The 14,631-nt window shown below is 45.7% G+C and overlaps 1 protein-coding gene and 1 non-coding gene across 3 annotated transcripts; one reads left to right on the top strand and one right to left on the bottom strand.

Annotated features, from left to right (window-relative positions):
- LOC118081306 (zinc finger protein OZF) lies at positions 1–12,504 on the bottom strand. 2 transcript variants are annotated; one of them, XM_035107771.2, is made up of 5 exons: positions 12,423–12,504; positions 6,695–6,853; positions 6,470–6,596; positions 5,331–5,408; positions 1–3,756 (listed from the first exon to the last, which is right to left on the bottom strand). In XM_035107771.2, exons 2-5 carry the CDS (start codon positions 6,707–6,709, stop codon positions 2,621–2,623), a joined length of 1,356 nt encoding a protein of 451 aa, XP_034963662.2. In that variant the 5' UTR covers positions 6,710–6,853; positions 12,423–12,504; the 3' UTR covers positions 1–2,620. The 2 variants fall into 2 exon arrangements, with proteins under 2 accessions (XP_034963662.2, XP_060125253.1); XM_060269270.1 differs by lacking the exon at positions 12,423–12,504 and having other exon boundaries at positions 6,695–7,390.
- A 788-nt stretch (positions 12,505–13,292) lies between these two features.
- LOC118081621 (U5 spliceosomal RNA) lies at positions 13,293–13,408 on the top strand. The gene has a single exon (XR_004692092.2). It is a non-coding gene; the product is annotated as a U5 spliceosomal RNA (small nuclear RNA).
- Positions 13,409–14,631: the final 1,223 nt, after the last annotated feature.

Below are 14,631 nucleotides of genomic sequence, written 5' to 3'. Positions count from 1 at the left end.
CCTAATGCAACACTAATGTCTCCACAAATGAAACTGATCTGTAGGAAATGTATCTTGGAAAAAAAAGACATTGCACACACTTTTGTCAACCAAGAAATCTTTAATAAAACATGTTAAAACAAAACAAAACAGATGGTTGTTTGAGCTGTTTGGAGGCTTGAGGGTGAGCTGGTTTGTAGCTGTGTGCTCTGCTAGAGCCCACGGTCCGAGGAGGAGAAGCTACTGCTGAGAGGAAGCCACGTTGGAGGAGGAAGTTGAGGGAAGGAGAAACCAGCATCATATATACTTAGCCGATTGCAGCTTCCAGGAGCTTGTGAACGGGAGGGGGATTTGTGAAGGCGTTTGGTGGGGGATTTGAGGGCGAGGCTTGCAGCGCTGTCTCAGAATGTGTATGGGGCATAGGAAGGTGAGGGATCTGCTACAAGGACTTGCCATACCTGTGCCACGTTTATCTTCCTGCCCGAGAATGTGCAAAAGCACACCTGCAACAAGCGCAAATTGGTTGCCTTGTTGGAAGAGAAGGTACAGCAATTTGAGGCCCACCTAGTTGCCAGACTTTGAGCTTCGGGCCAAGATGTGGAGTCCCTTGACAGAGCTGAGTGGACTGTGCTGGAACACCAACTCGGATAGGTGCCCCTACAGAGGTGGAAGATCACCCATTGCAGGAGACAAGACGCTGGAGGTATGCACAAAATCAGTTCCATGGCCTCACCTCAGACACCGTTTCTGGGCCAGAGGAGCTAGGACAGCAACTGCTGACCTCAGAATACACCAAAGTGGCTCCAAAAGGTCGTGCCCAGAATGATTTCTGCCACACACACTAGAGGAGGAGATGACTGACTTAGAGGACTCATTCTAAACCCTTCAGATGCTCCAACAACTCATATATTCTAAAACTTTGAACAAAAAATCCCAGGAAACATTATCAAATACTTTCTCAGCGTCTAAAAACATTAGAGCTGCTTGTTTTTGTTCAAGGGTTGCCAACTCCCAAGAGACTGTGATCTACTCACAGTTAAAAACTGGCAGTGATCTACTTCCTTTTTAGTGGTTCAGGACAAAGTTGTTGAACTTTTTTTAGAGAGGGGGGAAAGCCACATTTTTAGGGGTGCAGGGCAAAAATGATGAGGTTCTTTTAGGGCAGCCAAACTTGTTGAGCTTCTTTGGGGGGGAGCCAGTGATCTGCCACAGACGTCCAGTGATCTACTGGTAGATCACAATCTACGTGTTGGATGTGCCTGTATTTTGTTGATGTGGGAGCAGCCATAGTGAATACAATTCTGCCACTCTGCAGAGGTGAAAGAGAATTCCTTCTGATTCACAATACCGCCACACACAGCCTTCAACGTCTAACAAGGGACTCTGGGCAGGAAGCTGAAGGGCTTTTGGGCACATGTGGTGTGTTCATAATTTCTTCCTGTTGAGGGTTGTAGCCCAGGGAGAGAGGAAAATACTGGAAATAAACCACTGGTCATGCAAGTGGTGCTGTCAGGAAGGGTTTGACTTAAGCAAAAATCCCACCAAGACTTTGGTTGCAGAAGTCCTGGAAGGTGGCCATCACAGTCACCCTACTTGAAAACCTCTGGTGGGATTTGAAAAGGGCGGTTTCAGCATGCAAACCCAAGAATATTACTGAACTGGAGGCCATTGCTCATGAGGAATGGCCTAAGATTCTTCAGCTGCCAGAAGCTGCTGTTTGACTATGCATCTCGTTTGCAGGTCACAGGAGCAAAAAGCTGCTCTACTAAGTCCTAAAGATTCTTGCCATGAAGTGTTTGAATAAGAGTATAAGTTTGAATAAGGCAGTATAAGTTGCACTGTCAGCGGAATTTGGGGAAACCATTAGAAGCATCCGTTGTGTAGAGTTTTTTTCAATTGCCTTTCTTTGTTGGAACTCAAATTCTTCCAATAAATTCACCCATTGCCTTGCTGACTATTTCATTTCCCAGAAGATGGAAGGAGCAACAAGGAGAGATCGTCTATCTTGGAACGGATGCTCACCAACAGAGAGGAACTGGTTGAAGTACTGGGAAACTTGGAAGTGATCATGTCCTCCTGGGTTTCATGATACACAAGTGTAGTCAGACATGCACTCTGGACTTTAAGGAGGCCCATTTCCAAAAGCTTAAGGAGCTCCCATGGTCAGAAATACTCCAAGAGGAAGGGAGTCTAAAGTGGATGGGAGTTTCTTAAAGGTGAAATACTGAATGCCCAAATGCAGACAATCCAAACAAGACAGAAACGTGGGAGGCGTCTTAAAGAAACTGGTATGGCTTAGAGATCAGCTGAGAATTAACAAGGGCATGTATAAGAAATGGAAGCTGCAGGGTGAATGTCAGGCGGGCTAAAGCTCAGGCTTGCAAGAGAGCTAAACATAATAATAAAGGTTTCTTCCGCTATGTTCAAAGCAAGAGGAAGAACAAGCAAGTGGTAGGTCCTCCATGTGGAGGAGACTGAGAAATATTATTGAGTGACGAAGGGAAGGCAGAGCTGCTCAACACCAACTTTGCCTCTGTCTTCACCCCAAAAGAAAGCAGCGCCAAACCTGGTGACAACAAAATAAGCAAAGGAAGGAGCTGCAGCCCAAAATAGAAAGAAGTGGTTCTATGATTTTATAATTCTATGGTTTCTTCTTTGTGTGGATTCTTCGATGCCTAGTAAGATCACCATTCCCACTGAAGCTCTTTCCGCACTCTGTGCATTTAAACGGTTTCTCCCCTGTGTGTGTTCTTTGATGTAAAGTAAGGTGAGCACTTTGACTAAAGCTCTTTCCACACTCCTTGCACAGGAACGGTTTTTCCTTTGTGTGGATTCTTTTATGCTTAGTAAGGTCACCAACCCCACAGAAGCTTTTTCCACACTCCGTACATTTAAACGGTTTCTCCCCCGTGTGTGTTCTTTGATGTAAAATAAGGTGAGCATTATGAAGAAACCGTTTTCCACACTCCTTGCATAGGAACGGTTTTTCCCTTGTGTGGATTATTTGATGCTTGATAAGGCCACCACCCCCAGTGAAACTCTTTCCGCACTCCAGACACTGAAACGGTTTCTCCCCTGTGTATGTTCTCTGATGAAAAGTAAGGTGAGCTCTTTGAGTAAAGCTCTTTCCACACTCCATGCATTTGAAGGGTTTCTCCCTTGTGTGGATTCTGAGATGCTTAGAAAGGTCACCGCTTCCAGTGAAGCCTTTTCCACACTCGGTACACCGAAACGGTTTCTCCCCTGTATGTGTTCTTTCATGTAAAGTAAGGTGAGCGCTCTGACTAAAGCATTTTCCACACTCCACGCATCTGAACGGTTTCTCCCTTGTGTGGATTCTCTGATGTTTAGAAAGGTCACCACTTCCAGTGAAACTTTTTCCGCACTCGGTACATTTGAATGGTTTCTCCCCTGTGTGGATTCTCTGATGCATGCTAAGGCTTCCGCCATGGCTGAAGCTCTTTCCACACACCGTACATTTAAATGGTTTCACCTCTCCATGAATCCCATGAGCTCGGCAATGCATTTTTAATTGTGATTTATATCTAAATATTTCACCACACTCTGTACATTTGTTTTCTTTGTGATCTTCCTTTGAGATGAGGAGTTCATGGACATCAGGGTCCTGAGAACTGGGGGGTTTCTTTTTCGCTTTCTTTGACCTGTTTCTTTCACGATATGGGGTTTCTATTTGATTTACAGACATTTCTTTTGATGCTTCGTGCTCTGAGTTTTCTGACGATGTCTCCCCACAATTCTCATTGTTCTGCCCACTGCCTGTTTCAGGGGAGGGAGAAAAAGGAAATGTCACTCAAACGGCAAGCAGAGTTCTCGTTATGGATTGAGCCCAGTTCTCTGCTTCTCTGATTTCGCCATTTTCAGAATGGCTGGGGCAACACAGCCAGATAATAATAATAATAATAATAATAATAATAATAATAACCACCAGAAGGCCCTCGGTACTGGACCTCAGTGTCCGGGCAGAATGATGGGGGTGGAGACGCTCCTTCAGGTATACTGGACCGAGGCCCTTTAGGGCTTTAAAGGTCAGCACCAACACTTTGAACTGTGCTCGGAAACGTACTGGGAGCCCATGTAGATCTTTCAAGACCGGTGTTATGTGGTTATGTGGTCTTGGCGGTTGTTCCCAGTGGGGTAAAAATAAAATCATCATCATCATTATTATTATTATTAAGCATCTTCCATTTCTTCTCTTCATGCCCAGCTGAATCTGAGGTTAGCTTCTGAATATCCTACAGTCTCAAGACAACAGCACAAGCCCCTTCCTGCTCTATCTCCCACCTGCTTTCACTAAGCACAGGTGTGTCTCTTTGCCTTCCTCCTTTGATGCAACTGGGGTTGGAGTTGGGGGAGATAAGACATGAACAAGGCTGGGGAAGAGATCAAGCAGGGAACCAACCTTGGCTATGGTTTTGGCTGCGGTCAAAAGACACTTGTAAATCTGCCAGGTACTCAGCCAGTACATCTTGTTTTCCTTTGATAATTGATAAAGCTTACAAAAAAAAAATCTCATTCAAAGGGAAATCGGAGCATCTCTTTCTCTTTTTATTTGGGAGGAACATATCACCTGTTGCTCACTGTCCAATTTGATTCAGGTAATTAGGATTTCTGGACCCAGGGTGGTGCTGTGGGTTAAACCACAGAGTCTAGGGCTTGCTGATCAGAAGGTCGGCAGTTCGAATCCCTGCAGTGGGGTGAGCTCCCGTTGCTCGGTCCCAGCTCCTGCCCACCTAGCAGTTCGAAAGCACATCAAAGTGCAAGTAGATAATAGGGACCGCTCCGGCGGGAAGGTAAACGGCGTTTCCGTGCGCTGCTCTGGTTTGCCAGAAGCAGCTTTGTCATGCTGACCACATGGCCCGGAAGCTGTCTGCGGACAAACGCCGGCTCCCTCGGCCTATAGAGCGAGATGAGCGCCGCAACCCCAGAGTTGGACACGACTGGACCTGATGGTCAGGGGCCCCTTTATCTTTACCTAATTAGGATTTAGATCAGGGTTACTCAGCCCTGCATCACTAGTCATTATTTTTTAGAATAGGAATGCTGATATTTTATCAGGTTTTTATGTCATTAACCTCACTGATCTCCTTTTCTGATGAAGTTTGATTAAGTTATATGGAAGAAATGTATTTTCCACGTGCTGGAATGCTCACCCTTGTACACTGGACTGATACGACTAACTTCCTCAATGTGGCAGAAGTTAAAGGAGGAATCAAGCTGAAAAAGTTAACCGTCAGCTCGGTTTCTGCTGCGCAGAAATCAGGTGTAGATTTGTCCTCCAATCAGAGCATAATTGTCACACCTTCAGATCCCCGAGTGAAAACACAACCTACCGGCTGATGTCTCCCCTTCTTTGTCATCCTGGAGAAGCTGCTCTTGCCTTTCTTCCCAGTACGAACTGTGGTCTGATTCTTTCAAGGAAAGAGAGAGCGGTTACTTTGGACCGCAAAACATCCAGCCATTCCCAGTCAAGCAAAGCCTACGACCTCAAACCCAAGGAGGACAATTCCGATCCCTTATTGACTAGCAAAAGGGCTCAGCATAAAACATCTGTTGCAGGGATGACGCTGCAGAACTTAGCGAAGCGAGCTGTCTTGATTTGGACTACAGCAGCTCAAAACACAGAAAGCAAAAACCAGCCCTTCTTCCTCATCCACAGCAAGCCAAGGCTGTGGGGTACCGTACTTTAATTCAAGCCACTGCAACATTTGTGTGCTCATAGAATTGTAGAGTTGGAAGGGACCTCGAGCGTCATTTAGTCCAATGCAGGAATCTTTTGCCTGATGTGGGACTCAAACCCATGACCCTGAGATTTAAGAGCCCCATGCTCTACCGCAGGCACCCCCAAACTCAACTCCCATCATCCCTAGCTAACAGGACCAGTGGTCAAGGATGATGGGAATTGTAGTCCCAAAACATCTGGAGGGCCGAGTTTGGGGATGCCTGCTCTACCGACTGAGCTAATGGAGGTGAGGGAAAATACTTTCGGAAGCCGAACGTCTGACGGGGCTTCTGAACGTTTTGGAGGCCGAACAGACTTCCGGAACGAAATCCATTTGACTTCTGGGGTACCACTGTAATAGTATTAATAATAAATCTTGAGGTTACATGCGAAAGCGGAAGTTTTGCAACTGTTTGCTCTTAAGCAAGCATCCCCAAACTGCGGCCCTCCAGATGTTTTGGCCTACAACTCCCATGATCCCTAGCTAACAGGACCAGTGGTCAGGGAAGATGGGAATTGTAGTCCAAAACACCTGGAGGGCCAAAGTTTGGGGGTGCCTGCTATTAAGGCTCCGCCAAATGTATCAGTTTTCTCTGGGAACCACAGGTGGGCAAGATGTTATTAACGCTAAGATCTTGCTTGTGGGCTTCCCCGCAGACATTTCCTTGGGATGAACAGGATACTACCAGGAACAGGACACTGGGCTGGACCAGTTACTCCTCCACTGCATGCAGAAATATGTTTCCGTACCCAGAGAGGTCACTGCCTCGTAAATCTCCTCCATGACTTCCCTGTTCAGAGCTCTTTGGCTTGGATCCAGCAGAGCACACTCCTCCTCCGTGAAATGCACGGCCACCTCCTCAAAGGTGACCAGACCCTGGAAGAAGAAGGTATAGCTTCTCTTAGATCCCTTCCATACTCGACACAGAGGGAGGCAGAGTTGCCTCTTCCCTCGTCCCGTTGCTCTTTCCCTACCTGTGGGCGCTGCATGGCCCCTCTTTCCACTCCTCCCCTAAGCGAAGAAGGTCCAGGTTGCGCCTATGACGCCACTTCGCTGCCTTTGGAAGGAGATGGAGGATAAGGAGGCAGAAACTGGGCTGCACTTCAACCAAGGGAGTAGCTCTCAAGTGGTCCCTGCAGGGGAGGGGGGAAATTTCATCCTTTATATGGGAGCAGGGTGGATTTGATTTAAATCACTAGTCAGTACCTCGGTTTAAGTACACAATTGGTTCCGGAAGTCTGTACTTAACCTGAAGCGTGCGTAAGCTGAAGCGAACTTTCCCATTGAAAGTAATGAAAGTGGATTAATCCGTTCCAGACGGGTCCGCGGAATACTCAACCTGAAGCGTACTTAACCCGAGGTATGAGTGTAATTGGTTCCGGAAGTCCATACTTAAACTGAAGCGTACTTAACCTTAAGCGAACTTTCCAATGGAAAGTACAGTGGTACCTCTACTTACGAATAACTCTACTTACGAATGTTTCTACTTACAAATGGAGCTCCGTCCGCCATCTTGGATGCGGTTTAGATAGGTTTCTTTCTACTTACGAATTTTTATATAGGGTTGCTTCGACTTACGAATTTTTTCTCCCAATGCATTCCTATGGGATTCGACTTACAATTTTTTTCGACTTACAATTTTTTTCGACTTACAATTCCCCCCCCCCCCCGAAATGTGCGTTCGGAATGCATTAAATTCGTAAGTAGAGGTACCACTGTAATGGAAAGTGGATTAATCTGTTCCAGATGGGTCCGCAGAGTACTTAAACTGAAAATACTCAAACTGAGGTGTACTTAAACCAAGGTATGACTGTAATAATAATAATAATAATAATAATAATAATAATAATAATAATAAATTTTATTTATACCCCGCCCTCCCCAGCCAAGACTGGGCTCAGGGCAGCTAACACGGGATAAAAACTAACTAGCTGTACTCAGCCACGCGTTGCTGCAGCTTAGTCTGTGACATTGAAAGGAAGGGAAAAGGAAAGTGGAAGTTCCCCCGGCTGTCACCATGTTTCCCCGAGCCTTGAGCAGTACCGGCACCCCCATCTGTCCCCTCCCCCTCCCCCTCCTCCTCCTACTTCATCATGGATGCCCCCTGTCCCTGCCTGTCCGCTGTGCCGTTCCCATGTCGTCGGTGGTCGAAGCTTCGGGGTTGGGCTGCCTCTCGTGTCGTCGGCAGGTCCAGTGGAGGCAGCGTCTGTGACCGGGGGGTCGGCGGCTGTGGGGCCCAGGCCCAGTCTGGCTCTGGAGGCGGCATTGTTGGTGTCGGATGTGGGATCGGGGCCCGGCCTGACTCTGGAGACAGCAGCGGCGCCGGGTTGCCTCTCCTGCTGTCAATGGTGTGGGCGGAGGGGAGTTGTAGGCCTGGCCTCGGTCTGCAGGTGATGTTGGTGGCAGCGGACGTGGGATCGGGGCCCGGCCTGGCTCTCGAGGCAGCGGCTGGAGCGGCGGTGGGGCCCAGCCTGGTGAGGTAGGAGGAGGAGGGGGTGTGCGATGTGTGTGGCGTCTGTTGCTTTGACGTCCACTCGAAGGCGCTATATTTTAAACAGAAAATCATGTTTATACCTGTCTCAGGTATGAAATATATATACTCTGAGTTTATGCAAACAGTTTATGCAAACAGCATGCACACGAAAGCTCATACCTATGGCAAACCTAGTTGGTCTCTAAGGTGCTACTGGAAGGATTTTTTAATTTTGTTTTGACTGTGTCAGACCAACACGGCTACCTACCTGTACCTAGTGTATTGGACTGGAACGTTGTGTCCCAATTTCAATGGAATCGGGTAAGCGTTTCGGGGAAAGGTCATGAGCTACAAACATGGACCTTTTACATTTATATATATATATATAGATTGATTAAAATACAGCTTAGAAACAAGATTAAATAAACATTAAAATGCAGCCTCATTTCAATAGGAACTCAAATCAAAAACTGTTTGGGGAAGAAAATGTCAGATCTTCATCAGGTCAACTATCCAGACTGATCCTACATAGGCCTGAAAAAACCAGGGAAGACCCCAAATATGAGCTCCATCACAGAAGGAAAAAGGAAAAAGGAAAAAAGAGAGAGGGGGAGGGGGTTAAGTTGGTTCCAGGCCAAAGGCTATGCAGAACAACTCTGTCTTACAAGTAAGACTTGATTTAAATCTTTTTTTGCAGACAGACTCATTCTTGGTGGTATAATCTTAATATTTACAACCAGATAAAGGTTTCATTTTTGGAATAATAAATTCTCAGAGTAGTTTTTACAGTTATATCAAAAATTACTGATTTGGTTATACTATTAGAAATACATAGACTGATAATTATGATATTATTGTGAGGTTTAATAAGTTACCTGTTTATATTTGAACTTTACTGCTGTACTTTATTGGAAGGAGAAAAATAACCATTTCCTTAATAGCAATTTAAACAATTTATTTAACTAAATCAATAACATTATAGCCTATGTATCCATGTTTTAACATTAACTGATGTGGTAAACAATTTTTTTTAAAAAAGAAAAACATAGACATGAAAAACTTAAAACAAATCCTTATGTCCTGATGAATAGCCTTTGGACTATAATGGAACTTAAATAGAAAACTATCTTTAGAAAAAGTTTTTCCCTCCAAAAGCATTTTATTTTAAAGATGCAATTTAAATTTTAAAAAAATTCAAACTACGACCCCGAGATTAAGCAGCACAAACAATTACGGTAATTATTGAGGCCTAGGGGGCTGGGCCCACACTCACCAGCCCCACTGAAGAGGCTACTCATTGAGGCCGGAGGAACATCGCCCGGCTATTGTTTTATTGATTTAATATGCTGTAAACCGCTTTGAGCTTTTTTATTAAAAATATAAAGCGGTATATAAATATTTGTTTTTCTTATTTATTGAATTTGCATACTGCCCTAAATCTGCAGGTCTCGGGGCAGGTACAGCATAAAACCACAAAATACAATACAAAAACAAAAAACAATCCAATAACCTCCCCAACATATTTCAACAGGAACTTTGGAACTTCCTGCCTATGGATATCAGAGAGGCGCCTTCCCTGCCCGGAAGTGGTCTGCAGACAAACACCGGCTCCCTCGGCCTATAGAGCGAGATGAGTAAAGGTAAAGGTAAAGGGGACCCCTGACCATTAGGTCCCGTTGTGGCCGACTCTGGGGTTGCGGCGCTCATCTTGCATTATTGGCCGAGGGAGCCGGCGTACAGCTTCCAGGTCATGTGGCCAGCATGACAAAGCCGCTTCTGGCGAACCACAGCAGTGCACGGAAACGCCGTTTACCTTCCCGCTGTAGCGGTACCTATTTATCTACTTGCACTCTGACGTGCTTTCGAACTGCTAGGTTGGCAGGAGCTGGGACCGAGCAACGGGAGCTCACCCCGTTGCAGGGATTCGAACCGCTGACCTTCTGATCGGCAAGCCCTAGGCTCAGTGGTTTAACCCACAGCGCCACTTGCGTCCCAAGAGGTTTATAAATTCTGTTAATTCAGGCACGTCCAACAGGTCGGACGGGTGTGGTAGATCACTGGTAGATTACAGTCTCCCCCCAAAACAGCTCAACAACTTTGGCTCCCCTAAAAAAAAAAAGCTTAACATTTTTGCCCGGCACCCCAAAAAATGGGGCTTTCTCCCTAAAAAGCTCAACTTTGACCTGAACCCAAAAAAAGGGGGTAGATCACTGCCAGTTTATAACTCTGTGAGTAGATTGCAGTTTCTTTGGAGTTGGCCACTCCTGTGTTAAATGTAGAAATCTCCTCCAGCCCCTGCCTTGACTCATCAAGGAATCTCACTTGGCCAGTTTGTCATTGTCTTATTACTCACCCGCTATTATCTCCTCCAAAGGCTGTTTCTATTCTTTTGAGTTGGGGGCTACAAAAGCAGAGGGGGGGAATCCTCTGCTTCCTTCCTCTGTAACAAAGATTTAACTCCCCCACCCCCACCAAGCAAGGCCTGGGTTGATATCTACAGAGAGGTGAAAGCAGCTCCAGAGAGGATCTGTTGCAGAGTTGGAAGGGGGGGCACCTCTGCAGGAAATCTAAAGCATGCATGGCAGAGGGCAGAATCTATGCGGATTCCCAGAGGGAAAAGCGGGGTGGGGTGGGGTGCGTGACGACACTTCCCTGCAATGGCCCAGCACCCAATTCTCACAGAAGCCAACCAGGTGCCTGTGGGAGACAAGCAAGCAGGATTCGAACACAAGGCCACTCTCCCCTCCTGCTGTTTCCAACAATTCAGAGCACACCGTCCCAGGCTGGCAGCCCATTGATATGCCTTACCTTCCCATGAGTTTGTCTCAATTCTCTTTCAAAGCTACCCAAGGGTGGCCCATTAATGCCAAGATTTTTGTTTTTTGGGGGGCACAGAACCTCAGTTTGCTATGTGTTTTTAATTGATTTATAGGACAGACCCTGGCTATGTCCAGGAAATTCCGGAAGTATGGCAGCCCTACTAGGGAACAGATAAAAATTGTTTATGCAAGCTACCCCGGTTGCAATTAAAATTAATGGAATATGCAGAAATGGCAAAACTCACTAGAAGGATAAGAAATCAAGGAAAGATACTTTTTAAAAATAGAACGGGGGAAAATTATCGACTGTTTGACGGCACATTGTAAACAAATTAAAACATCAGCAGGACTGATATAAACACGTGCAGTAAGAGACAAGGGAAAGGGAATAAGGGGAAATCTGCAAATATGTTTGAATCGGATATGCAGTGATAAAAAGATCCTCCGCAGAGAGGTGGGGAGGGAAATCGAGGGGAAGGTAAATTAAATTTGTAAAGATTCCGTTTTTTCTTGTTTTGTAAAAGCTGTAAATGGAAAAAATATTAACAAAATGAAATTAAGAGTTTCATGCTCTACCTACTGAACTAAATAAAAATAATAAAAACAAATTATTTGTACCCCGCAAATCTGGCTGGGTTTCCCCAGCCACTCTGGGTGGCCTCCAACAAAATATTAAAATACAATAATCTATTAAACATTAAAAGCATTAATGTTTTAATGTTTAATAGATTAATGTTTCCAGCAACTGGCATTCAATGTGGGGCACCAGAGCACACCCTCCCAGGCTGGCAGGCCATTAATAGCCTTACCTTCCCATAAGTTTGTCTCAATTCTCTTTCAAAGCCACCCAAGGGTGGCCCATTGCTGCCCTCCCCCCCGGGGGGGGGGAAGCGAGTTTCACAGCCTGACTCTGCACTGCATGTAGCTAATCAAAGAACCCTAAAGTTGGGAGGGTCCACCCCCCCAGGGTCATCTAGTCCAACCCCCTGCAATGCAAGAATAGTTAGCCTGGGGGTGAGGATCGAACACGCAACCTTGGCCTTATCAGCACCACCCTCTAAGCAACTGCGATGCTTTAGCCGAGATTCGTGCATTGCAGCGGGTCAGACTAGATGGCCCTTGGAGGACCCTATCGTTTTTATGATTACTGAAACTTCCAACTTGCAGCTTTTTTTGGGGGGGGGATCCACCAGTTCAAGCATTGCGGGAGAGGGAGAAAAACGTTTCCCCTCCATGCCATGCTTGGTTCTACAAACTTCTCTAAGCTGCAAAGTCCCAAGACGTGGCAACCTTTCTTCATACCCCCTCCCCCCCAAAAAATTCCCCTCCCTCCTCCTCCTCCTCCCCCGGCTGCCCGGTTTGCAAATATCCCCAACCACCCAAAGTATCTCTCCCCAAAATATGTTGCACCTTTCTGAATTCTTCCCTCTGCAGCCACCTCGCCTCCTTGCCAAGGTCTCTCCTCCTCACGTGGCTGCAGAGACCGACAAAGATAGCGCCCCTCCCGCCTCCTCTGAAACTTCCTGCCTCTCTAGGAAGCCGAGCTCCTTGTCCCACGTGGGGGGAGGCGGGGCAATGGGTCCCCAATAGACACGGAAGCTCATACCAATGACATAGAATCCTAGAATTGGAAGGGACCCCCAAAGTCATTTAGTCCAACCCCCCTGCAATTCCACCCAACACTGGGCTTGAAACTACAGGTTGCCATATTTCAAAAAGGTGATATTCTGGATACATGGGTGTACTGTAGCCAAGATTTTTGTGGGGGGGTGGGTGGGGGTGGCGCAGAACCTCAGTTTGCTATGTGTTTTTTAATTGATTTATAGGACGGACCCTGGCTATGTCCAGGAAATTCCAGGAAAAAAATGTTTATGTAAGCTACCTCGGTTGCAATTAAAATTAACGGAATATGCAGAAATGGCAAAACTCACTGTGAGGATAAGAAATCCAGGAGAGAGACTTTTTAAAAAATAGAATGGGAAAAAATTATCGACTGTTTGATGGCACATTGTAAACAAATTAAAACATCAGCAGGTCACGCGCAGTAAGAAACAAGGGAAAGGGAATAAGGGGAAATCTGCAAATATGTTTGAATCGGATATGCAGTGATAAAAAGATCCTCCGCAGAGAGGTGGGGAGGGAAATCGAGGGGAAGGTAAAATAAATTTGTAAAGATTCTGTTTTTCTTGTTTTGTAAAAGCTGTAAATGGGGGGGGGGATTAACAAAAATGAAATTAAGAGTCTCATGCTCTACCATGTGAACTAAATAAAAATAAAAATATACTCTGGCTTCTGCTCAGATTGTATAAATCTTTCGCCTTTTACTAAAGATTTCTGTGGGGAGGAGCGTTTATGAGTTCGTAAATAATTTTTTGAGGTCCTGCTTCGGTAGGAAAAAAAAAACCTAAATAAAAACAATAAAAACAAATTATTTGTACTCCGCAAATCTGGCTGGGTTTCTCCAGCCACTCTGGGTGGCTTCCAACAAAATATTAAAAATATGATAAAACATCAAACATTAAAAGTTTCCCTAAATCTCTTTAAGTATATAAGTAACTGGCAAGGTCTGTTACTGCAACCTGTTTGAAATAGCTCACCTACGGTACCTTAATATACAAGAATAACAACAACAACAACAATTTCAGTAAAACAACAACAACAACAATTTTTACACCCCACCCAACCGGCTGGGTTTCCCCAACCACTCTGGGCAATAATAATAAAAATCAAACGTTAATAGGAGTCTGTCCTGTTGCTGCCATGTGTGCCAAAGGATAATGTACACAAAACAGGATGCCCAGCTAAGCTATCAAGGCCGGATGACTGTTTTGTCTGATGCTAGCAGTCTGACGCAAAGAGCAGCAAGATAGTCAAGGCTGCCTGAGTCAGCATGTGTTTATGCATAAGACCTGACACAGGAAGATCCTTATATGTACTTGTGACCCCCTTGCGTGCGTAACCCCCTTGCGTGCGCACATTTACAGGGAGGGGGAAAGGAGCCCAAAGAAGTGTATAAGAAGCTTTGCAATTTGTGTTTCTCTACTCTTGTCGTGAGCTGATCACCTTGAGTCTCTTATTAATAAGAATTAAATTCTTTCTCTGAATTCAACCCCGGTGTCGTTATTGACTATCTCTGTCCTGCCTCGGCGCAACTTAAAGGACCCTTAGTAGTTGATAAGGCTACAGAGAACTTATTTCTTTACTTGTCCTCTTGAATCTTCCAACATTCAACTCGATCTAGTGCCAAAGTTCTAAAACCTTCCCCAAACCCAATTTCTCCTTTGACCCTTTGCACTTTTCCAGGTCTCCGTAGCAGTTGAAGACTACAAAGGAGGAGGTAGAGCTTCCCTTTGAGTAGAGAGCAAAGATGGTGGAACAAAACTCAGCTGGCCTTGAAGCAGGAGGGAGGCCCTGATGCCTCTGAGACTGGGAGCAGTGGAGGATTCTGGGAAGGACCTGTGCAGAAGATCCCAAGTTCGGGAGAAGCTGGCACAGATGTTCGCCGCCAGCGGTTCAGGGAGTTTGGCTACCAGGAGGCCGAGAGGCCCCGAGAGGTTTGCAGCCGACTCCACATTCTCTGTCATCAGTGGCTGAAGCCGAAGAGGCGCACCAAGGCTCA

Source organism: Zootoca vivipara, chromosome 2 (assembly GCF_963506605.1).
Source record: "Zootoca vivipara chromosome 2, rZooViv1.1, whole genome shotgun sequence".
NCBI classification, from domain to species: Eukaryota; Metazoa; Chordata; class Lepidosauria; order Squamata; family Lacertidae; genus Zootoca; species Zootoca vivipara.
This window is presented reverse-complemented; position numbering and strand designations above follow the sequence as displayed.

What these genes read in the sequence shown, in the direction of transcription:
- LOC118081306 (XM_035107771.2), bottom strand. An exon ending in CGAGGCAGTGACCTCTCTGG is followed by an intron (nt 5,409 to 6,469) that starts GTACGGAAACAT and finishes TTTCCTTGAAAG; the next exon opens with AATCAGACCACAGTTCGTAC. An exon ending in AGAAGGGGAGACATCAGCCG is followed by an intron (nt 3,757 to 5,330) that starts GTAGGTTGTGTT and finishes CCCCTGAAACAG; the next exon opens with GCAGTGGGCAGAACAATGAG.